The sequence below is a fragment of the Somniosus microcephalus genome, chromosome 28 (assembly GCF_052327205.1).
Source record: "Somniosus microcephalus isolate GS21.2 chromosome 28, FLI_Smic_1.0, whole genome shotgun sequence".
NCBI classification, from domain to species: Eukaryota; Metazoa; Chordata; class Chondrichthyes; order Squaliformes; family Somniosidae; genus Somniosus; species Somniosus microcephalus.
Genome location: NC_141014.1, coordinates 10815189 through 10841598, shown reverse-complemented (window position 1 = coordinate 10841598; position 26410 = coordinate 10815189). Strand labels below are relative to the sequence as shown.

The following is a 26410-nucleotide window of genomic DNA, read 5'->3' as shown; positions in this document are numbered from 1 at the left end:
AATCTTACAGCTATATCAAAAAACAATGCCTTCATGCTAAATCAGGCACTGGTATGACTACCAATCTGATTAGACAACCACATTTCTACAGTGCAAGCTAGAAAATGCTCCAAATCCAGGAACAGCTTTAAAAGTACATACCATGAGTACACAAGCCTGCTTTCCATCCATGAAACCTTTAGGAATGGAATTAGGAGTAAGGATTTCATATCTGCAAAAGAATTACAATGAACAGGTCAAAACAAAAAAACTGACTATCCTATTTATACACAGTAGTTAGTATGTAGCCTGCTAAAGGAACATTGACTAGATACTGGCCACTTACATACCAATTAAAATATAACAATCTTGTCAGTATAGGCTGAATGACAAGAATAATTTCTATAAAATATTGCTGCAATCGGTCCATCACTAGATTAACACATGCAATCAAAACAAGTTTATTTCCATGCAGTTACCCACATTTAACGATCATGTTGGTAATTGCCAATTAGGAAGGAGTCTCCTTGCTCTAATTAAATAGCTTCACACCCGTTACCAAATACAAACCAGTTAAGACAGACTAATTCAGGGAACCTTTTTCTATTCAGAGACCAGTGCAAGCACGATATTTTCAGATGATAATAAAGCACAAGAAAGTCTTGCTCGGAACAGAATTACCCAAGATGGCTGGTGCAATTTTGTTATTGGGATATGGGCAACACTGACAAGCCAGCATTTACTGCCCATTTCCAGTTATCCTAAGGGCATTAAGAATAATGTGGGTTTGGAGTCACATGCTGCTCAGACGAAGTAGGGGTGGGAGATTCCTCCTCGACGGACATTAGAGCACGAGCTGTGTTTTTAATGACAACACAGCGTTCTTGGCATTTTTTGATGCCAGCCCACAAATTATCTGATTTATTGACTTCAGTGTCACAACACTCCAACACGCTGCGCCAGAGTGAAGGGCATGGGCTTACAGTGTGATTGCCCATAGAGCTGGCCAGATCATTGGAAAGAGCAGTGAACTTGGCATTTCTTTTCAGGGAGGGAGAAGTTAATCTGAATAGCTTTTGCTTATGGTACAGTGGCCAGTCATAGAGCAGCACAGGATTGGAAGAAGGTTGCCTGTCCTCTCACCCAAGGAGACCAGAAAGAAAGGAAACAATGTATTTCTCCTGAACTGGAAACATTTTGCTTCACATACTGAGATCAGCACCTATCTGACGAAGGTTACCTTTGACGGAATTCCTGGAACACAATTCTGTTGGGGAATCCCTGTCTGCAGATACGAATTCCCTCGAGGACACCATTGCATCGCAGCTGATCCAGAACAAGGTGAGCTTCCAGTTTTCCAGACTATTAAAATCAGGGAAGGGCAGACTTTTATACATTTAAACCATAGACCTGCAGCATCTTAAAAAGCAAGTTCTGTAGCATCATGGTACAGTAATGAGCATTTGTCTCACAACCGAGATCAGGCTAAGTACCTAGCCTGCAATACACAAATCCAACTTTCTTTCGGTTGTTTTCTGAGTTCTTGCCAACTGAGAGTGAAAAGTGTAAAGAACCATTCTTTAAAGTTATGCAAGCTTTTCACCACTAAATGTTGGGAGAGAATGCAAGACTTAACCAAAAATACATTTTTGTCAATAATCTTGAATTTTGTTTGATTAATCAGGTCACTAGAAGCACAGTTTCTTCCTCTATTCTGCTTTGTGGATTATTCCAAACAGTAAAGGGGGGCATTCAGTCTTAAATAAAAACCTACAATCACTCTCCTCATAGTATCCAACTACCTCTTGTATTACTTGAGATTTTGCCTCCACTATTCTACCTGGAAGATCATTCCAGTTATTAGTGTGGTGTTTCCTGACATCAGTCCTGAATTTGACTTTTATCATGGTCCCTTGTCCTGCAGTCAGGGTTTAACTTGAAATAGTGCTCAGGATCAACCTTTTCTATTTCACTTAGTATCTTGGTATACCTCTATAAAAAGTCTCTCTTTTCAAGGAGGAGTTTTTATAATGTTCTCACAAGGCAGGGATCAGCTCAGTCTTATTTCTCTGCACTGCTTCTAGGGCTTGGATGTTCCCTTGTACCTCAGGTGACCAAATCTAAAAGTAGCATTAAAAGGTGAGGCCCTCAGACCGATGGCCTATTAAAATTGAGTTGAGTTCTGAATCACAATTTTACCAAGTAATCAGCAGTTTACTTTCAGAACCACTGAACTGATCCAACAGTTGCTGTAAATGATGCTGACAGAGGGAACTCACCTTCTTCTCGTGGTTAGGAATAATGCAGCGCACAAAGTTAGGGTTGGTGTTCCTCAGTGTGGCCATCAGTTTGGAGAGCTGCTCCTTGTACAGTTGACTAACTGTGCGGAACATGCCCCTCTTGGTCTTGAATGCACCAGGCAATGTTGTATGGGACAGCTCCACAACTTGATCCAATCCAACAATGCGGTCCACTGAGAAAGCAATTGATACAAGCTGATTAATTGTGTTAGGTCTATAGAAAACTGTGGACAAGAGTGTCAATGATGTGGAAGAGTAGGGACATGGTGAGAGGTGACAGCAAGCAGTAACAAAACACTGAAAAGATGTAGCAATTTTGATTAACCTACACAGGTGGTATTTCAAAGCCTCAAGGATTTCTCTTGAATAGTTCTGAGTGAATGCAGATACAAGCTCAAAAGTTAAATTGGTGCAATATTCAGTAGAAATTAAGAAAAATATAAGGGAAGGAGAAAAACATGTGCATGAAGCAGAGACTTCTAAACCTTTTCCTTGGTTTGAGTTTTTAAATCCCACTTAAGTGTGTCAGCAATTTTTAAAACTCCTGCTCCCCCTCCTCCGCGCCCCCCCCCCGCCACCATCATGCCAAGAAAGGGCCAACTTTAATTAAAGAGGATCAACAGGAAACTCGTGCAAATAACTGGCCATTTTGGTAAGGGAAAAAGATCTCTCTCAAGAAGAGATAAAGACAGACATGTGTGGAATTTGTGTTAGCTGGCAATAATAAATGGACGAAGAGCTGCTCGAGAGAGCAGCGAGAGTTCTGCAGAAGCAAAGTACTGTGGATGCTGGAAATCTGAAATAGAAAATGCTGGAAATACTCAGGTCAGGCAGCATCTGTGCAGCGAGAAACAGACAGAGTTCTGACAATAGGTCATCAACCTGAAACATTAACGGTTTCTCTCTCCACAGATGCTGCCTGACCGGCTGAGTATTTCCAGCCTTTTCTGTTTTTATTCGAGAGTTCTGCAGAATCCGTTTTGAGTTCTTTGCAGTTTATGTTATTCGTAAATACTAAATGGATAAATGAAAACAAAAGCCATGTCATCAAGTGACTGGCACAAGAGAAGCAGACAACATTCAAAAGGTGTTAACAACTTGAATTCATGGACTAAAGGATGGCAGGTGAAATTATATATGGGCAAATATGGCAATGCACATTGGCAAATAAAATAAGTCCACAACAGACGGAGTTATTGGTGACAGCAGTAAGATTCAATTAATGACCAGTGAAAGTATATAGTGTAAAACATAACCCAAGCTAAAAATTAAAATGTATTTTAAGGACTACAGCAGCTAACAGATTATTTTGTTGTAGCTAACCAATTGGTAACTGCATAACTTCTAAAAGAACATTAATAAATTTTTAGAGTTCAGAGATAAAGTGAACCTTTAAGAGAGTGAGGAACTTGTACAAGTGTATTATAAATGCCAATAGGCATTGTGAATGTAAGCAGGTTTGTGAATCTAAGCATGTTATTTAATTTAAGACTGATCATAGAATAAGGACAAAATCAACATAGTCAAGTCTCAAGTGAGACAATAATTGCCTGCAACATCACCCCCAGCACTGGATAGATGGAATAAAGTGCCATCATTTAATGCCACCTTGACATGAAGTGCTGGATGAATGTCTAGAAATAAGGACAAGAACAAGACTGAATATATTCAAGGACTGGCCGATGTAGCGGGTTAGCAAACTGACCGTTTACCTCCGTTTAGCCCAGACTGGAATTAAATCTGTCTTTTTCTACATGAAATAAGTTGGCACAAGCTCAACTTCATTCCTGACGTGCACGTTCCAAAACACAAAACTGCCTGTAATTTGGCATTTGTTGTCACTCTTACTCAGAGACTATAAAAATGCCTTATGTGGGAAGTGGAAACAGTACATGGGTGCAGTACGGGGTTTTCTTTCTGCAGTTAGGTCAGGGTAGAAACTTTATTCTGCAGCCAGTCATGGTGCATCAGGCTTGGGCGTGTTTGGTGTAGACAGTGTTGCCCAAAATGGCAGAGCACTCCATTCACCAGCACCAATACCCCTCACACCTCAAAGGCCACCCAAAAAAAAAAAAATCACAAACCACATGAAAAGCAGTCCTCGGGCGCATCCACGTTTTGGCAAGACAATATCATGCAAATTTTTATATGTAGACCAAGTAAAATCCTGTTCACCCATTTTACCACCATCATTTACACAAAGATGTGTGTGGGATCAAATACAGATGATACATTGTGGCCTTTAAAGAGTTTTCTCCTTCGCAAGTAGTTTGGCTGGGTATGTGGGAAAGTCTAGGTCACAGATACTCCATATTAATTAATGGCGCACTGACAGCCAGGAGGTGATGTAATCAGAACTGGGCAAGTTGACAAAGGGAGTTTTTCCCTTCCAAAAAGGAGAAGGCAGCACCGGCTTCAAATGGTGAACACAGCAGAGAATCGAATGGCTAAGCAAGAAAATAAGAATTATCTGCAACGGATATCTTTAAGGCATTTCTACTGGCTACGGCACTACAGTATCCACACCAGTGAAAACAGAGAATACATATATTTTAACTGGAATACAGGAAATCAATCTTTAACACCCATGTAGGATAAACAAATTACACTACAGCTTTAAACTTCAGCTGTAATTTCTGTGCAGTACTGCCTGAGCAGTGTCACTCTAGACTGAACACCTTGGGGACGTACAACTCAATGAACTTAACACTCAGCAATGCACAAGGCTATGGGGTTCTGCTTAATAAATACATGGAGACTAATCTGTGCTAATCTCGATCATTGCAGCTATTGGTGATAGTGAAAATAACGGATGTTAGAGCAAGTCACAATGGTAAGATGGTTTTGAGGTAAAGGGAGATACGCAGCTATTCCTTCCCACCACCCGCTCCCCACCCCCCAACACACTAAAAACGACACTCACCCCATCACTTCCAAAATCTCCAATTCCCTTTAAACCTTCTGTCCTAATTTTACAAAAAGTTCCACTTTTATAATCTTGTTAGCTGTTCAACTGCAGCTATCGACAATCTCATTTCCCTGCATCCTTTTACATTGTCTTTTCAAATTAGGTTATTATTTCTACCTTTGTGGTAAAGCATACCTTGCGTATCAAAACATTTTTCAACTTCCCTTCATTCTTCTAATACTAACCCTGAATCTGTCCTCAGTGAATTATTTGCTGACCAGTGGAAATAAACTCTCACTATTTACCCCTTCAAAACCTTTGATTTTGAAAAGCTTTTTGATTTCCCCAGAGCCTTTTCACTTTCAAGGAGAAAGACACTAATTTTTCAAGTTTTTGTTCGGCAATGACCTCTCATTCCTGGTATAATTCTTCCTGCATATCACAGAATCATAGAAACCTATCGCACAGGAGGAGGCCATTCGGCCCGTCGTGCCTGTGCTGGCTCTTTGAAAGAGCGATTGTGCTCAGTCCCGCATCCCCGTTTTTTGTCCGTAACCCTGTCAGTTCCTCATCCTCCAGTACCTGTGCAACTCTCTCAAAATTATTGATGGAATCAGCTTCCGCCACCTTTCCAGGAAGAGCGTCCCAGATCCCCACAACTCAGTGAAAATATTTCTCCTCCTCTCTCCTCGAGATCTTTTGCCAATGATTTTGACTCTGTGACCTCTGGTTATCGACCCTCTCGCCAGAGGGAATCGTTTCTCTCTCTACTCTATCAAAACCTCTCATCATCTTGAAAACCTCGATTAGGTCACCTCTTAACCTTCTCTGTTCCAAGGAGAACAGTCCGAGCTTTCCCAACCTCTCCTCATAACTGAAGTCCCTCATCCCTGGTAACATCCTGGTGAACCTCCTCTGCATCCTTTCTAAGGCCTTTACATCTTTCCTGAAATGTGGGGCCCAGAATTGTCCACAATACTCCAGCTGAAGCCTAACCAGTGATTTATAAAGTTCTAGCATGACCTCTTTGCTTTTATATTCTATTTCTCTATATATAAACTCAAGTAACCCATATAAATTTTTAACCACCGTAGCAACTTGCCCTGCCACCTTTTAAGGATTTGTGTATATGGACACCAAGGTCTCTCTGCTCATCTACACTTCTCAAATATAATTTTCTATTATTGCAGTCACAACTTTGGGTCAATCAAGGAAGCAGATAAATACACTTATAATAATGGTTCCTGTTTAACAAAATAGTGGTCTGAAGTGCCAAAATGAGATCAAAACTAGTAGATAATAAACTTAATATGAAGTTTTACTACTTTTCACCGATATAAACCATCATAATTAACCACCACAACCTTTTTGGGAGATCAAGCTACCATTAAGCTGAGCCATCTACCATGTTCCAAGTTTCCAATAAAGGGAACCTTCATCACATAACCCTAAAAAGGTGTCCTGTCTAGTATACTGTTGCAAGCACACATTTGAGGAAATTATGGCATACACCAGGCCACGGATATTCACCTGAAACTAGGCATTGCTTGGAGATCTCCACTTCTGCTTAATTTGAGATCTCTACTATTCATAGAAAGACGGAGGTTAATCTTTGGAGGCTACACTGATGTGTTTAAGAAACCTTCCTTTCAGAAAAGGGGGAAGGAATTCCTTACTTGGATCATAAAAATTACAGCTGAAGTATTTTCTCATCAGGTTAAACTGACTAAGTTTGGCTGTTAAAATGCAGACAAATGCTGACGTAACACAAACGCAATGTGTGGAAAACTGAAAGCTTATTTAGAAACTGAACTGATTGTATTTTAAACAAAAAGCTCAAACAAAAATCAATATTAACGTATTTCAAGGAATCTTCAACTGCTCCATGACATTAAGGAAGTAAATTTGCTTTGATGAAAAGCCCCCTTGCCCCTACCCCACCCCCTATTGTCCATAAAGCAATGAAGGGAGCTCGGTAGACAGCTCCAGCTTTCCCTTCTGGTTCCATCAACTTCATTTGTATTTTACTTGCTAGAAGTTTGCAGCTTTAAACAAACTGTCACAGTAGTAGTGTCCATCTGAGGGGCCATAGTAGAACAGATTCCTAAGCTCTCTTTCAGTAGTTCCTGCAGTGATTACCAGTGTAAGTGTACAGCTAATTGAACAGAATGTTTAAAATTCAAACATATCCAGCACAAAAATATTTCTAGTGCTGGTACGATGCAGGGAGTGGGTACGAACAATGATGCTTCTGTAGCATTTCTGGCAGGTCTGTAAATCTTAAAATTAGAATGAATAAAAGTGAGGTTTTTAAATTTTGGTATTGATATACTACTGCAGGCCATAGTATTAGTTATGTGAATCAGCAACATGACATGCTCTTGGAAAGCCATTTCATGCAACAATCTTCAATATGGCAAAAAAAGAAAACATGCCTGTACTGTTTAAAAATCTTCTACATTCTTAAATGACAAATCAGAACCTCAATTTCATAAAAATAACTTATGGGATACACTAGAGGGGGATGACAATGTGCACTGTAAGTGTGTATATAACTTTATACAGAAGGCTAGCTGGTTCCAATTTCTGAACAGGCAAGTTGTAAAGATTGTCGGAGCTCAGGCTGCCTGGTGTTCCCACACAGTGAAGCATGGAATTAAAAGGAGGGAATAGCAACAGTGTTACCTTGGGCTGCTTGCATACATGTTCCGGCAGCCCATTCGAGACTGGCACTAAAAATGTCTGGCAGCTTGATGCCCGTTTTCCTCCATTCTTAGCACAGGAATGGTGTGTGGCATGGGAAGGTGGGGGTGGGAGAGAAGAGGGAATTGTGGAGATTGACATTTAAAAACATGGAATGCCTAATTGAGAATTAGTTTGTCCATCATTGTCTTAGAGAAGCTGGCAGGGTACCAAGTCCCTGGAGTAAAACTTGAGCATCTTAATTTAGGTCTAACAAAAACTAGATGGTTATATTTATGAAATTACAGTCTCATTATCGAATGCAGAAGAAAATTCCTCGTACTGGAAAATGAGTCAATATTTAAGTTAGTTTCAACTTTTTCCACACAGGTGCATTTTGCTTACGAGTTGGTGGAAGATGTTTCACCACTGCAGCTCAGGATGAGGCGCTGTTGAAATGGTTGAGCTGCATTAACCTGAAGCAAAGGGGAAACAGAAAAGAAATCGCACGAGCAGGAATGGAGAGGAAAGATGAGCATTCAAAGCAGGCGATTCTCGGAAGCATCGATCTACGGCACTATCACAGCCTCCTCTCTCACGTCACCTGGTTCTAGATGTAGAATAGGAAAGCGTGTATAGAAATAGGCTCTCTGAAAGCTTTTTATCTCTGCAACAGACACAGAGACATCAACAAGACAAAAAGAAAAAAAAATGATCCCTTTAAAAAATAAATCATATTAACAATGAGAACTGCAAGATACACAAGATTTGGTCTCCTTTGGTACTTCGTTATTTGTAAATGAGTAATTTAGCAATTACAGTGTAGGCTGCATCTTCAGGAGTAGGTGCTGAGCACAGACCAGGCATTCTCCTAAAGAGGGAGGAGGGAGATATCAAAGAAAAAGAAGTCACTTTTCTCACATCTTGTCAAGTTATGGAACAGTATTAGCTAAGGCCTGTGAGCAGATCACCTGCCTACCTTCTGAGAAATGGTGTGCTAAAGGGGAGGTGGGAATGAGAGTGTAGAACTAAAGACAGAACATTTTACAGGTGAAAATAATGAGCGATTGTAATTAAACAGACTGAATCCTACCGTTTGGCAAGGAACTTACTCTGCCAGTTATGTAGTTTCTAATACTATAAGTTTCACACAGGGCCACTCAAAAGTCAGCAAACCAAAGAGTGAGTGAGTGAATATATTCTGTGCTACATGGCAGAAAAATGACCATCCTTGCATTCTACAAAACCTACCCTAATATTTTCAGCGCTAATTGTCTTAAAAGTAAAGTCTAATTGCCAACTATGATTCTTTTCATAGAATCATAGCAAGTTACAGCAAGGAAGGAGACCATTTCGGCCCATTGTGTCCGTGCCGGCCAACAAAGAGCTATCCAGTCTAATCCCACTTCCCAGCTCTTGGTCCGTAGCCCTGCAGGTTAGAGCATCCCAAGTGCACATCCAAGTACTTTCAACAAGTTTGGGACGAAAACACTCCACTGCTCAGTTTACCAAACACTTAGAAATGGGTTGCCTAAAGTAATTTCTTATTTCCTTTTCTAAGCAAGTGAAACTTGCCTGAGGTAAAGAGGTGATGATTGGATTGTCCCATCTGCATGTCACAAGTTAGAGTGGGGTGGTAATTAAAATTCGCCAAAACTTACGGCTAGCACGTGTCCACTAGATCAATTAAGGAATCCTTGCATACTGAAGGGTATGTCTGTGCTGGACCCCTGCAATCCTAGCATTATAATTGGGTATATGCTGTGAGGGTTTTCAGAATTCTCAGATTTTAGCAAGTGACTGAAAACACTGAACTAAACACATGAATGCTCGATAGTGTTGTTACCCTCAGTCTAGAAGGCATGAGAAGTTGGCTAGGTGCCTTTGAAAAAAAAGTTACAATAAACATTGAATGAAAGTACTTTAGACAGCCCCTGGTTACTAATTTTAACATACCATCCCTCCAGAGATCAGCTATAAACCTATCCGAGGATTGGTGCAGTAAGGTAGCAATGTTATCATTCAAAGGGTCCATGTTCTTCATCAGCCATTCGTTTGCTTTGTAGTCCACCTGCATTGCAAAGAGAAAATACCTTATATAAATACTATCACAGGGTACAGAGGGAAATCAATTATTTCAACTGTTGAGCCCTGGTTATAAAGACTGGTGTACATATTGTACCTTCATGTATTTTATAGGAGAGCTCAGGCCAGGAGAATAAAACAGCTCAACAAAATGGCAATTGAATGAGAAGCTTGGCTTATGCACTTATGGTGATTCTGATAGATTAATCTATGTAAATGACAGCCCCATCAAGCTTTGGCTCAGTCTACCTTGCCAGCGTAGTGCAGAACGCAGAAGTCAGCCTTGTCTTTTAGCTGCTTAGGTTTCTGGAACTTGGGGTGGGTTCCCTGTTCCTGCACCACCTTCTCCACAAATGTCTTATCAGTGGCTTTGGGGAACCAGCACTCTTCATCGAGCAGAGACAGGATACCAGGAGGACTAGCCTGAAAAAAACACAAATTTAACAAAAGTTAAACCAGTTAAACCCAATATGCTTCTGGGAAGCTAGTTAGCCGAAAGTATTAAGGGAATAAAGACTCACAGATTTTTCAATTAGGTCAATGCAAGGCTGCAAGTCAAGGCCAAAATCAATGAAGTTCCATTCAATTCCTTCTCGCTGGTATTCTTCTTGCTCCAGGATGAACATTGTATGATTAAAGAGCTGCTGCAGCTTTTCATTTGTGTAGTTGATGCACAACTGTTCAAAGGAGTTCAGCTGCAAAAGCAGAAATAAAGTTACTAAGAAAGGAGTGAGAGGAAGACCGCACCACACGCCAACCTATGGTTTGCGTCGCATATTAACCAAATGTAAATCAGCTCTTCCAACCTAGCCAAGATCAGCAACGTTCCTGCCTTGTTCCTTCCTCGACATAGATTTGATCACTAGCTAATCCGAACTGCTGACATTCCAACCTTAGACATTATAAACTTAACACTCCATCACAACTTAATTTAGGATTCTATCATACAAAGAGTCAACAATGAAATTTATGATCAACTACAGTGGCACTGATTGTAAACCCACTGATGTGCCAAATAACTGCCCGAATCCGAAGTTAAAGCTTAAGACTGAAGGCTTTTATTAAGTAAGAATCATGGCAGAGTTAACAGAGTTCGTCATCGACCAAGCCCTTGGTGGAACATACAAGAGGGGCGGGGCCAGGGAGGAGCATTAGTGGTCCCCCCCCCCGGTGGAACATTCCAGACATTACAAGTACAACAACAACAACACCACAAATACCAGAACACAGTTATTTCATCACACCCACCTACACATGGAGTGATATTTTCGTAACGAGATACGTCAAACTTGGTCACATTTAAGTGTCTTGCTCCATTATGTTGATAGCTCCGCCAAAAAAGATTTCATTATGAAGCATGGCATATCTGATGATGGGTCGTACACTCGAAATGTCAATAACCTGCCCCTTCCCTTTACAGATGCTGACTGATCTAGAGTGTATTTCCAATGATTTCAGTTTTGCATATATTTACACATGCATAGGGTAGTCACTTATACCCATTATAATTTCCTTTCCCCACATAAACTTGATTGTAATTTTTTCTTTATCTCATCCAAAGGAGATGTAAATATAACTAGTTTCAATAACAGATTGCCTCCACTGAATAACAAGCATTTATTCTACCTTTTGGAATACTGAACAGGTAGCTCAATAGAAGTGTTATTACCCGTTTCTAGTTGGAAATTCTTTTCCCCCCCCGAGAGCAATCAACTTTTGCAAAATATCCATCCATGAAGTTAAAATAAATGAGGACGTTTACATAAACAAGACTTTTACATCCACTTAGCCAAATCCAGACTCCAATACCACCTTTAACTTGAAACTAAATTGGCAATGTCACTCAGGCTGGTGTAGTGCAGTGATGGTTGGTGTGGGGAAATGGGAAAAAACTGTCACACTGCTATAGAAGGGGCACTCATCGGTGTTTGGAGCCTGAGGTACATTAAGGTTGGGTAAAGGACACTTTACTCTGCAACTAATTGTACGATGCCAGACCTGGGAGTGGTTGATGTGGATACTTGCTGTCCAAAATGCCCAGCACTAAAATTCATCACTTGGATGAGCATGAGAAAAAAAGTGTCACATCCCCACAAACTTGCTCACAATTCCAGTGCTCTCAAAATAAAGAGAGCTTTGAAGGCCGAATGTGAAATCCAATCACATTAATTCAAGTGTTGTAGCCTAAACACATCAAAAAGTGAACTGTTCATCACAAACAGTGCAATGTAGGGCTTTAACAGGTTTCAGGGTGGAATGCGGAGAACTTCAGACATCAATCCATGCGACCAAAGCCAGGGTAGTTTATTCATATCATCTTAATGTCAAGTCCTTGAAGCACATTCCAACCAGCGTAAAGGTTGCAGTTACTTCAAGTTCAGTAATACCACCCCCACTCAACCCCCGGAGGCAGAAATCATTGGCATATGCAACAGATGGGAGGACCCACAATTTAAACTGACGGGAAATTGGCTTTTGTCGCAGTTACAGAAAGCCATAAATACCCCAGAAACGTTAGCTGAGATGTGGCCCCAGAGCTGCCACAAAATGGTTCTTGCTGTACTTGGTCTCCATATCAGCAATCCATCCCTAACCTTGGAACATCTTGAATCTAACAACCCAAGCATGTGCAAATCCAAAATACCTGAAAGATCTCAAAGCCAGCAATATCCAGAATGCCCACAAAGGAGGCACCCTGTCTCTTGGTCCTGTCCAGGGCCTTGTTGATGCGCAAAACCAGCCAGCGGAAGAGACGCTCATAAGTGGCTTTGGCCAAAGCCTCAACAGCAAAGTCAGCCTGAATGTAGATAAAATAAATCCAGTCAGTTACTTATGATTCAGATAACAACCCAAGAGATGGCAATAAAAAGTCAATTAAAACAAGCAAAGCATTAGTTATTGCAGAAATAGTAAAACTATATTACACGCAAGGATCATTTTTGAACAGCAAATCTCAAGACAGAGAAGCAGTGGAATGTGCAATTATGATTTCCCATAAGAAGCATTTTAAACAGGAATACGACTGAAAATGAGCTTTGTAAATACCTAGAAAAGATAGCAACATTCATTTAACCACCCTCATTGCAAGCATTACAGATTTGCTAATAGCACAAGATCCAATAGGTTACAGTACTATCATATATATCTATTTGGACTGTGTCAGATTGCTGACTTCAGCTCGGTGGTTCTTCCATGTTAAATTTATTCCAATGCTGTGTTACATCTTCCAAATTCTTCACTACCGGCAGGTAGAATCTGGCACAGGGAAACTGCTTGAAACAGTGGCAACCACCAAAAGCATTTCACAAAACAGATGGTCTTGCTGGATCTATTCCAATAGTCTCCAAGATCTGTGGAGAATCTCAGTGAACACAATAATTGGCTATTTAGCCAACAGCCCACAATATTATCTGTACCTCCTCGAAGTAAGTGCAGTGAGGCAGAGACTCACTGGCCACACAATTACTACAGGCAAATACAGGCAGTGACTGAGCAATAGGAAAAGGAAGAAAGGGGTGATCTTTCTCTCGGTCATCTTGAATTTATTTGGTTGAGAGGGCGGCCGGGAGCAGGTTTCTATCCAGTCAGTGCGGCTCTATCGGTGGTCATTGCAGGAGCATGAGTGTAGCTTGGGCTTCACAAATTGTACAAGCTAGGAATGTGCAATTCCAAAAAATGAAATACTTAAAAAAAGACATTTGCCCCTCACTGTGGGAAAATGTCTTGGTGCTCCCGTGATAGCACACTGGAGACTGGCAACAAACTTGAACCCACATGATAATTATGCAATGCAGTTGGTGAAGCATTCAGACATTATGAAAGCTCTTGCCTTGTAACAGAAATCGGGTTAACAACCACATCTGTAGCACCGTAATAAAAATGTCCCCTCACGCTAGATTTTCCCAAAAAACTATCAAGGCGCAGATATGTGGGAGTTCAAACATGGCATCCTTATCCTTATAAATCTTTGCATGCCTGATTTTAAACAGTGTTTTTGCAAGATTTCTGCCAATCAAGATCCCAGATAAGCATAGTGGTTAGCACTGTTGCCTCACAGCGCCAGAGACCCGGGTTCGAATCCGGCCTCGGGTGACTGTGTGTGGAGTTTGCACATTCTCCCCGTGTTTGCGTGGGTTTCCTCCGGGTGCTCCGGCTTCCTCCCACAGTCCAAAGATGTGCGGGTTAGGTTGATTGGCTATGATAAAAAATTGACCCTTAGTGTTAGGGGGATTAAATACGTGGGGTTACGGGGATAGGGTGGGATATGTGTTGGTGTAGGGGTTACGGGGATCGGGTGGGATGTGTGTCGGTGCAGGCTCGATGGGCCGAAATGGCCTCTATCTGCACTGTGGGGTTTCTGTGATAAGTTATATTAATGTTGTTCCAGACAAACGCAGGTGAGGGACTTTTAAATGCTGCTGTTATAATTGTTTTCCATTCTATCCACATAGATTGAAAGAGTATGGACAATGAAACATTGTGGCACCACAGTTTCTTATGAGTGTGTAGGCACCAGTTTCTTATGAGTGTGTAATCAGAAAGTAAACAAAATAGTTTAAGAAACTTTCAAACGGAGGAATTATTTTCAGTGCTCATCAACTTCACTCGGACCTAGCTATTAAAAATGTTCCCACAGAAACTAAGCCAACACTCACTTGTTCTTTGGTCTGAGCTTTCTGAACATAATCCCTCCCAACTTTAATGCGGGGAGTGAGGATCGCCCTGCTGAAGTCAGTCACATTGATTCCCAGCAGATGGCAGACTTTCTGGGCAGCTGTGAAGCAAAAACACAAGTTGAAGATTGAACAGCCCTTTTCCATTGTAAATTTACTTCATTGAGAATCTAATGCTTTGCCAATGTAGTCAATATAATGCTCATTGCACCTTCAATAAGCAGAGGTGGAACATAATATAACATCCGTATATACAGATCAAACTATAGAAACACAGAATTGGCCATTCTGCCCAACAGGTCTACACCAGTGTTTATGCTCCGAATGAGCCTCCTACCACCCCCTCTTCATCTAACCCAATCAGCATATCGTTCTATTCCTTTCTCCCTCATGTACTTCTGTAGCTTGCCCTTAAATGAATCGATGCTATTTGCCTCAACTACTCCATGTTACCACATTCCCCATTGAATTTATTGGTGACTATCTTATATTTAGGACCCCTAGTTTTGGACTCCTCATAAGTGGAAATATCTTCTCTACATCTACCCTACTGAACCCCTTAATAATTTTAAAGACCTCTATTAGGTCACCTCTCAGCCTTCAGTCTTTCCTGATGGTTATAACCTCTCAATTCTGGTATCATCCATCCTTGTAAATCTTTGTTGCACCTTCTCCAGTGCCTCCATATCCTTTATATAATACTAGCTGGGGAGCCCCGTGTTGCGAGGGCAATTTTGGGGCGTTTGGTCTCCCTGCCCGTGTGTCCCCCCTCTCCCCGTCATGTCCTTTCCCTGTCCTATCCCTCCCCTCCCCTCTCTCCCTCTCCCTCTCTCCCTCCCTCCCTCCCCCCCCTCCCCTCTCTCCCTCTCTCCCTCCCCCTCTCTCCCTCCCTCCCCCCCCCTCTCTCCCTCCCCTCTCTCCCTCCCCTCCCCTCTCTCCCTCGCTCCCTCTCTCCGGCCCCTCCCCCTGCCTAGCGCCTGAGGTCCGGTGCCGTTGCTGAGGTCCCCCGCGTATCGCGCGGCTGATGGACGGCCGCTGCGGGCGGGCGGTGAGTGCGGGCGGCGCATGCGCGGTGAGTGCGGGCGGCCCGCGGGAGCCGGCAAGGCCATTAGCCAGCGGGAAACTTCGGGCGGCGCGCCCGCGCTCCGTCCGCGACACCTGAGAGGGGGAAGTAGAGAGAGACAGAGAGGGAAGAGGAGAGAGGGAAGAGGAGAAGGAGAGAGAGGGAAGAGGAGAGAGGGAAGAGGAGAAGGAGCTGGGGAGCCCCACGTTGCGAGGGCAATTTTAGGGCGCGAGGGCAATTTTGGGGCGTTTGGTCTCCCTGCCCCTGTGTGTCCCCCCTCTCCGTCATGTCCTCTCCCTGTCCTATCCCTCCCTCCCCTCTCTCCCTCCCCTCCCCCCCTCCCCTCCCCTCTCTCCCTCCCTCCCCTCCCCTCTCGTCTCCCTCTCGTCTCCCTCTCCCCCCCCCCCACCCCCACTCCCCAGCTACCCCACTCCCCTCTGTCCCTCTCTCCGGCCCCTCCCCCTGCCTAGCGAGCCCCGCGTTGCGAGGGCAATTTTGGGGCGTTTGGTCTCCCTGCCCCTGTGTGTCCCCCCTCTCCCCATCATGTCCTCTCCCTGTCCTATCCCTCCCCTCCCCTCTCTCCCTCCCTCCCCGCTCTCCCCCCCTCCCCTCCCCTCTGTCCCTCTCTCCGGCCCCTCCCCCTGCCTAGCGCCGGAGGTCCAGTGCCGTTGCTGAGGTCCCCCGCGTATCGCGCGGCTGATGGACGGCCGCTGCGGGCGGGCGGGCGGGCCGCACATGCGCGGTCAGTGCGGGCGGCGCATGCGCGGTCAGTGCGGGCGGCGCATGCGCGGTCAGTGCGGGCGGCGCATGCGCGGTCAGTGCGGGCGGCGCATGCGCGGTCAGTGCGGGCGGCGCATGCGCGGTCAGTGCGGGCGGCGCATGCGCGGTCAGTGCGGGCGGCGCATGCGCGGTCAGTGCGGGCGGCGCATGCGCGGTCAGTGCGGGCGGCGCATGCGCGGTCAGTGCGGGCGGCCCGCGGGAGCCGGCAAGGCCATTAGCGAGCGGGAAACTTCGGGCGGCGCGCCCGCGCTCCGTCCGCGACACCTGAGAGGGGGAAGTAGAGAGAGGGAAGAGGAGAAGGAGAGAGAGGGAAGAGGAGAGAGGGAAGAGGAGAAGGAGAGAGAGGGAAGAGGAGAAGGAGAGAGAGAGAGAGAGAGAGAGAGAGAAATTTTTTCAGCTTCAGGCCCCGAGTCCCCCCTGCGCGAGGGTGAGGAGGAGGGGGGGGGGGGGGGGGGGTGTTGCTAAACACAATATAAAACTCAAATAAATTGTTAATTAATTGCCTAACACATAATTGAAATATTTACCGTAGTTCCCTGACAAAGTGTGGGGGAAAAAATCGTGGAAAATCAAGATGGCGGCCACTCACCTCGGTTCAGAAGGATAAGGCCCGCCCACACACGCACCGATTGGTCGACCGGTCAGGTCACCGAAGCGTAGGATTGGTCAATCGTCGAGTCACTCGACACTCAACTGTAGGAAGACCTCGACGTCACACGGTCGCTAATGAGTGGAACGCTGAACGTTTTTGGGATACCGCGGGCGGGATTTTTGTCCGGCCGAAACGTAAATACGCCTATGACCGGTCCGGAATCGCAAGCTTTCTTTTGAGGCGACGCGCGCGTCGGTACGCTCTGTAACTTCCAAACGTATAGAGACCAGGCGGACAGACAGACAGAAGAGCCGCTTTATATATATAGATGGAGGCAGAACTGAGCACAGTGCTCCAAGTGCGGTCTAACCAAGTTTAAACACAACTTCTGTGCTTTGAATTCTATTCCTCTAGAAATGAACTCCAGTGCTTTGTTGTGCTTTTTATGTCCTTGTTAACCTGTATTGCTACTTTAATGATTTGTAAACCTGTACCCCTAGATCCCTTTGCTCCTCTACCACATTTAGACTTTCATTTTCCAAGGAGTGCGTGGCCCCCTTATTCCTCCAACCAAAACTGCACCACCTCTCACTTATTTATATTAAAATTGATTTGCCATTTACACGCTCATTCCGCTCATGTTAACATCTTGTATTCTGTCGCAGTCTTCCTCCGTATTAATTATACCCCCAAATTTGGTGTCATCTGCAAATTTTGATACTGTACTTACGATTCCAGAGTCCAAATCATTTATGTAACTAGTGTAAAAGCTACAAGTGCAATCCTTATACCATATGCCAAAAATAAGTCACTCACACTGGTGCAAATAGATCTTCTACTCCCCAGTTTTCAGAACATGTATTGCGCCAGATTTTACACGTTTGGCTTTTCTGAGAAGACACCTCAAATAGTAACTATTCAGTTAACTGACATTTGTTAAATCAAAGAGAGCATCTGCAATTCTAATTGTTGCAAGTGACCTGCTCCATGAATACTGTCCTGGAGGCATGAAACCGTCCTATTTTTCTTTCCTCTTCCACCCTTCCCCTCCTTTGTGGCTCAGTTTGGCCAGCTTTCCCAGCTGAAGGTTGAGCGAGAGCAGGAGGAGGATATATACAAAAGGAATTGCAGGAAGCACACTGGATAAATTGCATTGCATTGCATTGTGATCAGAGATTCAAATGTGTTCTGCTTATCCCTTGTGATAGGGAATGATTGTAATTTGTCATTCCTCATTTGTATTAGCCTGCTAAGAGTTGAAGGTACTCCCTGTGAATGCTTTGTCAGTCTCTGAACAAGGAAACAGTGCATTTAAAGCCAGTTAATTGAGATACCCAGGTGGAAGCTGGAATATCACCCAGATTTACATTTGTCAACATTAAGCAAGATACATGATTGCAAATTTTAACAAAAGGAATCAAAGCCTGTGAATTGTCCTTAAATAGTTAAATCCAATGAACTGGTACTTTAACAAGTTGTATTTATATAGCACCCTTAATGTACTAAGACACCTCAATGCGCTTCACAGGAGTGTTGGATAAAATTTGACACCTAGCCATATAGAGATATTAGGACAGGGGGCCAACAGCTTGGTCAAAGAGGTAGGTTTTAAGGAGAGTCTTAAAGGAGGAAAGAGAGGTAGAGAAGTGGAGAGGTTCAGGGAGGGACTTCCAGAGTTTAGAGCCTAGGCAGCTGAAGGCACGGCCGCCATTGGAGAGGTGAAGGAAATCGGGGATGCACAAGAAGCCAGATTTGGAAGAACACAGAGTTTTCGGAGGGTTGTAGAGCTGGGGGAGGTTACAGAGATAGGGAGGCCTGTAGGGATTTGAACACAAGAATGAGAATTTTAAATTTGAGGCATTGCTCGACTGGAAGCCAATGTAGGTCAGCAAGCACAGGGGTGTTGGGTGAATAGGACTTGGTGCAGCCGAGCTTTGGATGAGCTGAACTTTAAAGGGTGGAAGGTGGGAGGAGGCCCACATAGTAACTTTAAAGAGAAGCTTGTCCGATTAGGGTAAGCTGGCAACAAAGCCACTGCCAAGATTTTGTTTCTCAAATCTACCAGTCCTGTTGATAAAACTTGAGCAATCTTTACGTTAAAGTGAGCCTAATTATTTTATTAAAAACAGGAACGGCCTGTAGATTAGCAGGAAAGTCAAGCTGAAGTAATCAGGTCTGAACTTGAAAGAATACAGCCATCAGTTTCAAGTTCTTCACCACAGAAAGCTCAGCTTTATTTTATGCATTGAATCACAGACAAAATACGTACCCTACCCCTGCCACTATTAAAGAAAAACACACAGAACTCTTAAGATTTTAAGAGCCGGCAGTTCAGAACAATCATTGACGTACTGGCTCCTTGGCTCTGAATAATCACTCCATGATACACGATGTCCAGTTTAACGGGGTAGCGCTATGACAGTACTCTACGATATACTGGAGATCACTATTGAAGAAAAACATGTCTGCATGCAATGCAACTAGCTTTATTTAAACCGTACAAACTAAAAACCCACACCACTTCTAGGGGGTTAGAAGGGTTGAAGTACACAAATGGTAATTAGACCTTAAAGGGGTGCTATTTACTGAGGATTGTTCTTGCATTCAGTGCACCTCAAGTTGAGAACTAGGGAGTAGACACAGCTGTTTCTGCCTGAAATAAACACAGCTATAGCTTTCTGTTAGCATGCAACTTTGAAATTGATAATGCAAATGGCTTTCACTTTTTGGCTGATACGAGGGACTATAAGTGGTGGAAACTATACATTTCAACCAAATAAATACTTTAAAAATTGAAATACATTCAGTACTACAAGGTATCATAGTATCGTCTCAGAAGGCAAAGATGAAAGTCTAATATCCGTAAGTTTCTCTTAAGTTACAGTTCTATTTACCTGTATTATCAGGCATGGAGGCTTGGTCTGTGTTGCGTTCCTTCTTGAACATTATGTTGCCAAATTGGAGTACTGAAGAAACAACCTTCAGCATGGCTGAGAAGAGAAAGAAAAAAATGAATGCATAATTTAATCATCAAACATTTGTGGCAATGGCAAATGGGCCAGTGCACATTGGCTAGATATATTAATACACAGCACTATAGAACAAGACATTGCCCCATGCCAAGTTCTTATCGCAGTTGAGCCATTCAGCGAGTATGTGAACTAGGAGAGCGGGGGAAATCACGCTGTATCTGTTGGGTCCTCCACCTAATGCTGGCTCAAGAGCAGCATTGGGTAGACACTCAATAGTGCTCAGTTGGGGAATGTCACAAGGCGATCCAAAGAGACTGAATGACAAAAGATGAAGAATTAGCCGAAGTATTTTTTTTCTTTGCTTATGGCACCATGGTGCAGTGGCCAATGATGTGATGATCTAAAGGACGGGTCACAGATGGGAGTTCAACACAGATAAAAGTCTTGAGATTAGGCAGAAAAAGCAAGAATGTGTATTTCCATATTACATTGCAATGTGCTTGAAATAACAGATCGGAGGGGTTTTGATGGCTAGGCTGTTCAAACTTCAGCTATGAAGAAAGCGAATAAAATGTTGGTATGTAGAGTCAGGGGTGTGATGTGTATGGAAAAGGAGGTAATGTTGAAGTTGCACTGGCCTTGAAGAGGCCACATCTGGAGTACAGAGCTCAGTTTCGGTCTTCATATTCCAGGAAAAAAATGTTAAATAATTGGTGGGAGTCCAGAAAGGGGTTACAAGGCCAATTCATGAACTTAGAGAACCGAGTTATGAGGCAAGACAGTCCACCCTGGGACTTTATGAAGAGGGAGATGTGGGTGGGGAAACTTAAAAGGTTTAAGATTTTCCTGGGCATGGCAAACTTACATCCAGGAAAGTCTTCTGTCAGAGATGGGACTCGAGAACTAGGGGACACAGTTTAAAGTTAAGGGTGTCAGAACAAAATAAATTTAGGCAACTTTAAATTTAAAAAAGCACGATAGAATTGTGGAACAGATTGCCAAAAAAGGAGCGCAGATTTATAAAAAGGCTGACTGGATGAATTTCAGCTGGGAGAGGGGATTCTGGGCTATTCGTTCCAGAATCACTATAACGAACCTGATGTGAGGTTTGGAAAGGTAGGCTAGATTGTCCAATTAACTTCCTTTGCCAAAAATAATACAATGTTACGAAGAAGCAGCCATTAAATTTGCTAACTGTTGCTTCAACACAAGTTTACTAAAAATATTTCCACTGGATGTTTAACTCTTATCTACCTCTGAACTGGCATAACAAGCCACTCATCAGGGCAACTAGGGACGAGCAATAAACGCCGGCCTGGCCAGTGATGCCCACATCCTGAGAATCCATGTTAAAAGTCTGTATTATTGCACTTACTACACTCCTGGTGGAAACATTTCAATGCCTGTAGGGACTGTATTAAAACTGAAAGTGATAATATTTACTTCATTGTTATATACAATGTTTAAAAACTTATTTTCAAGATTGGTAGGCATGACCAGTTCAAACAAGGCAACAGATTTGGATTTTTTTTGTTGTAAAAACTGTTCCTCAATTTGGATCTCCCATCCAAATGTAAAAATAATTCAACTCTCAACATCTCTCCACTTCAAGTAGAGGGTGTTTTAGAAAATGTAAGGAAGTAGAAATTGAAAGTCAAGTGGAATAAAGAATTTATGCCAATGTTGGTAATAAGCAATATTTAAATTCAACATGTGCCCAGTTGCAAAGTGACAATAAATATTCTATTGCATGAATTTAGTTCACCATCTTATATATTTAAAGAGTAAATTGGCAAAATAAGTTAGCAATTTGGGATTGAACTGCTTATCTGATACTGAAAAGTGTGGTTGATTTTTTTTCCCCAAACATTGTACAATTGTAGTTAGGGGCTATGCTTTTGCATCAGCATTAAAGCCAATTCCTTCTAAACAAAGTAATGGATAAAGTACATTTTTAGATTGCTCACTGAAACCTCAGTGAAAGAGATCCATACGACACATCAGCCAATACAAGACACTTCAAATCAGGAGTATGCAGAAACTGAGAGACTTACTGAAAACCAGTAAGAAATGAGGGAACTGAGCAGAAGGCTGCAGTGTTCTTTAAATGGATTACGGGGATCCTCTTAAGTTATCAGTTTGAATCAAGTATAAGTGCACACATGCAATACCATTTTTTTTTTTTTTTTTTTTTTTTTTTTATAAACTACTTAGCAAGGCATACCCATCAGTTCATCATCAGATATTCCCATGATTCGGAATGCCTCCATCGTCTCCTGAAACAATTCCTTGTCTTGTTGTCCAGGAATGGTAACGTGACCATTAGAGAGAAATTTGTAGTTGCTGTAACCCTCTAATAACAAATCAGCTGCAATCAAAGATATTTCATATATTAGCATTAGAAAGAATGAACAAACTTGCATTTATATAGCGCCTTTCAGGACATCCCATAATGCTTCACAGCCAGTTTTGAAGTGTCATCTCTGTTGTAGGCTGTTTTCACCACATTACTGTACACTTAGGTTGAGATTCTTCAGAAGCTCAATGCAAACTGGTCAAATTCACAGACAACACCAAGCTAAGAGGTAGCGGAACCTAAGGAAGCAGCTCAGCAACTTCAAAATGATTTAGGCAAAATGTGTAAGTGGGTGAATTTAATTTAATACAGACAAGTGTAAAGTGCTGCACGTAGAAAGAAAAACAAACAAGTTCTCCTTGAATGGTGCTGAAAGAGCTTATGAATTGAAAGATGTGGGGTTTCAGTCGTCTGAACACATAATGGGGACCTCGGTTCGGACATAAAATGGGTGCAACGAGGCCCAATTTTGGGACCAGCATCATGTGCCCCAAGGAAGCCTGAAAAACATTTGCCTCTAGTATATGCTAATGAGGGGCCTAATGCAGGTTTTAGGACCGCTCTGAAAAGGTAGGCAGGGCAGGCGGCAGGCTTTCTCCGCTTTCGAGACATGGATGCAATGTGCCAGCAGCCACCATCAAAAAGGCAAGTTTTTTTTTAATTGACATGGCGCCAGGAGGAGCAAAAGTGCTCTTCCCATAGCACTCTTCCGGCCATGATCAACACCCCTCCCACTGTCCCTTCCCCTAGGCATACCCGAGGGCCATTAAACATCGACACAGACGGCCCAAAATTCTATTTTTCAGTTGGGCCAGCTGCCTGTGCAGGCACAACAGGCACCAACAGCTCAATGTGATTATTTATATGAAGTCCAAGGACCAATTTCTCGTGATTCTCGGGCCTCCATCTTCTCCCTGCACTCATTTGGTGCTTGGAAACTGGCCGAAACAAATTTTTACGCCAACGTGTCCTGCCACCGCAGCAGAGCACATCAGTAAAGCAAATTGAATACTGAACTGTATAGCCAAAACAGTAGTACACAAGTCAGAGAAAGTTATTACTCAAATTGTATAGTACTCTGAGGAGAGACTGCAACTGGAAAGGAGGCAACTGAGAGGTGATCTTGAGATACACAAGGCAAACAATATAGAAAAAGTAGATCTGGAACATGACTTCAAACTTATCACCAACAGTAGAAGGGGGGCACAGATTTAAACTAATAAAAGACAACGATAAGACTGTAATCAGGAAACTCTTCACACAAAGAATGATCAATACGTGGAATCAAATTATTGGTAAGGTAGTAGAGGCAAAAGCCATGAAATCATTTAAGAAATGGTTGGATGTCATGATGCAAGTGCTTCTGGCTGGATTAGCAAAGATGGGCCATACACCCTTCTCCTGGATCTACCCTGTGAAATTGTTCTGTATTTTGACTTACTCTTCAAGTGTTCTCCAGCACCAGAAAGTAGGTAGTAAAAAATATGGAAGGTGCGTTCATCTTTGGCTTGACGTATGGCACGAGACTTTTCCAACAGATCTGGAAGTTGATAGTTAAAGAGACTCCACTACAAGAAGGGTATGTAATGCTTTGACCAGCTCGACTGCTCACAGCAAATGGATATTAGCTACAATTAAAAATAGTTGCAAGACAGGGTTTCATTTAGAATGGTCATACAGACTTAATTACTTTAACATGCACAAAAAGACCGCCCATTTCCACCTCCGTAACATCACCCGTCTCCGCCCTTGCCTCAGCTCATTCGCTGCTGAAACCCTCATCCATGCCTCTGTTACCTCTCGACTTGACTATTCCAACACACTCCTGGCTGGCCTCCCACCTTCTACCCTATGCAAACTTGGTGATCCAAAACTCGGCTGCCCGTGTCCTAACTCGCACCAAGTCCTGTGCTCGCTGACCTACACTGGCTCCCGGTTAAGCAATGCCTCGATTTCAAAATTCCCATCCTTGTTTTCAAATCCCTCCATGGCCTTGCTCCTCCCCATCTCCAATCTCCTCCAGTCCCAACACCCCCCACCACCTCAAGATATCTGCGCTCCTCTAATTCTGCTCTCTTGAGCATCCCTGATTATAAATTGCTCAACCATTGATGGCCGTGCCTTGTTGCCGAGGCCCCAAGCTCTGGAACTCCCCACCTCTCTACCTCACTTTCCTCCTTTAAAACACTCCTTAAAACCGACTCTTTGACCAAGCTTTTGGTCACCTGCCCATATTTCTCCTTATGTGGCTCGGTGTCATATTTTTTGTCTTGTAATACTCCTGTGAAGCACCGTGGGAAGTTTTACTATGTTAAGGCGATATATAAATACAAATTGTTGTTGTAGTACCCCATCTCGGGGTAATTAAGTTTCAAAACAAGGTAAGCAACCTATCCTCTAAGAACTGGAGGGAGTGGTGCTCCTCAGGGTGCAGTGCTAGGACCACTATGGATTTCAATATACATTAATGATTTGGAGTTGGGGGTACAGGGCACAATTTCAAAATTTGCAGATGATACTTGGAAGTGTAGTTAATAATGAGGAAGATAGTGATAGACTTCAAGAGGACCCAAGACAGGCTAGTGGAATGGGCAGACACATGACAGGTGAAATTCAACGCAGAGACGGGTGATTGGTAGAAAGAATGAGGACAATTTTAAAGCGAGTGCAAGAACAGAGAGACGTGGGGATGTTTGTGCACAAATCTTTGAAGGTGCCAGGACAGGTTATCAAAGCATTTAATAAAGCATATGGAATCCTAGCCTTTATAAATAGAGAGATATAGATTATAATAGCCAGGAGGTTACGGTAAACCTACATAAAACTCTAGTTCGGCCCCAGCTGAAGTAGTGTGTCCAATTCTGGGCACCACACTTCAGGAAGGACATGAAGGGTACAGAAGAGATTTACCAGAATGGTTCCAGGGATGAGGGATTACAGTTGCGTGGACAGACTAGAGAAGCTGGGGTTAGAGCAGAGAAGGCCAAGAGGAGATTTAATAGAGATGTTTGAAATCAGAATGGTTTAAACAGAATAAAGAGAAACTGCTTCCAATGTTTCCACAGATTTAAGGTGATTTGCAAAAGAACCAGAGGCGACATGAGGAAAAACCTTTTTACGCAACGAGTGACTAGGATTTGTGACTGCTTGATAGGGTGGTGAAAGCAGTTTCAATAGTAGCTCTCAAAAGGGAATTGGATAAATACTTGGTGAAAAAATTGCAGGGATATGGGGAAAGAGCCGGGGAGTGGGACTAACTGGATTGATCTTAGGGGCGCAATGGGACGAATGGCCTCTTTCTGTGCTGGACTACTCTACGATTCTATGAACTGTATGAATATAATTTAAAGATTGTCGAAGCGATGAAGAAATGAGTCATTAAGGCCATGTAATGGTTCATCTCGGTCCCTATTTTGGGGTGCGATTGGACCATTTTCCAAATCTTAACACTTCCCTCTATGTCTTGAAGCAGGAAATCATTTTAAATCTCATTTTACAGGCTTCAAACCATTTACAGCACTGGGGGCAGACTGTTCCATAAAACAACGCAACATGAAGGTAATGAAGCCTGCTTCAGAAACTGACCTCGCCCATACCCCATTCTTTAATTTTGCATAATTAAAATCTCCTGTAATTATTTGACTCTTTCCCTCATGCACTTAATAACTATCAATTTCCTCCTTTTGTCACGGTAGTTTGTTGCAATCCCTAATTAATTTCCTTCTCGTGTTTCATTTCCATTCAAGTCAACTCAGATCTTCCATCATCTAAATGTCTCTGTTTCTCCATGATTAATAAAGGTTATCCTTCCTCGCAAATTCTTCCTTCTGCCTTTAAAAACCAATTTTAGAGCGAGCATTTATTCATTCCAGATCCATGCTTCGATTTTAACCAAGTCAGATAAAGCCTTATATTCAGCTTTACAAGCAACAATAAAATAATGGGATAAAATAATAACCGATTTCACTTCTAAAGAAGGAAGCTTTTCCACTTTCCCTCATTTTTATTCTGGAGTACCAT

The 26410-nt window shown here is 42.9% G+C and overlaps 1 protein-coding gene across 3 annotated transcripts in view; it reads right to left on the bottom strand.

Annotated features, from left to right (window-relative positions):
- LOC147098781 (myosin-9-like) overlaps positions 1–26410 on the bottom strand; it is a 148368-nt gene that overhangs the window by 42304 nt on the left and 79654 nt on the right. For all 3 annotated transcript variants that reach the window (XM_085969461.1, XM_085969463.1, XM_085969462.1), the window contains 11 exons: positions 23832–23930; positions 22259–22402; positions 19957–20052; positions 14610–14728; positions 12599–12751; positions 10476–10649; positions 10204–10377; positions 9826–9940; positions 2259–2452; positions 1220–1341; positions 142–211 (listed from right to left, as the gene is read on the bottom strand). In XM_085969461.1, coding sequence (XP_085825587.1) covers positions 142–211; positions 1220–1341; positions 2259–2452; positions 9826–9940; positions 10204–10377; positions 10476–10649; positions 12599–12751; positions 14610–14728; positions 19957–20052; positions 22259–22402; positions 23832–23930 — 1460 coding nt within the window. The remainder of the gene's footprint in view (positions 1–141; positions 212–1219; positions 1342–2258; positions 2453–9825; positions 9941–10203; positions 10378–10475; positions 10650–12598; positions 12752–14609; positions 14729–19956; positions 20053–22258; positions 22403–23831; positions 23931–26410) is intronic.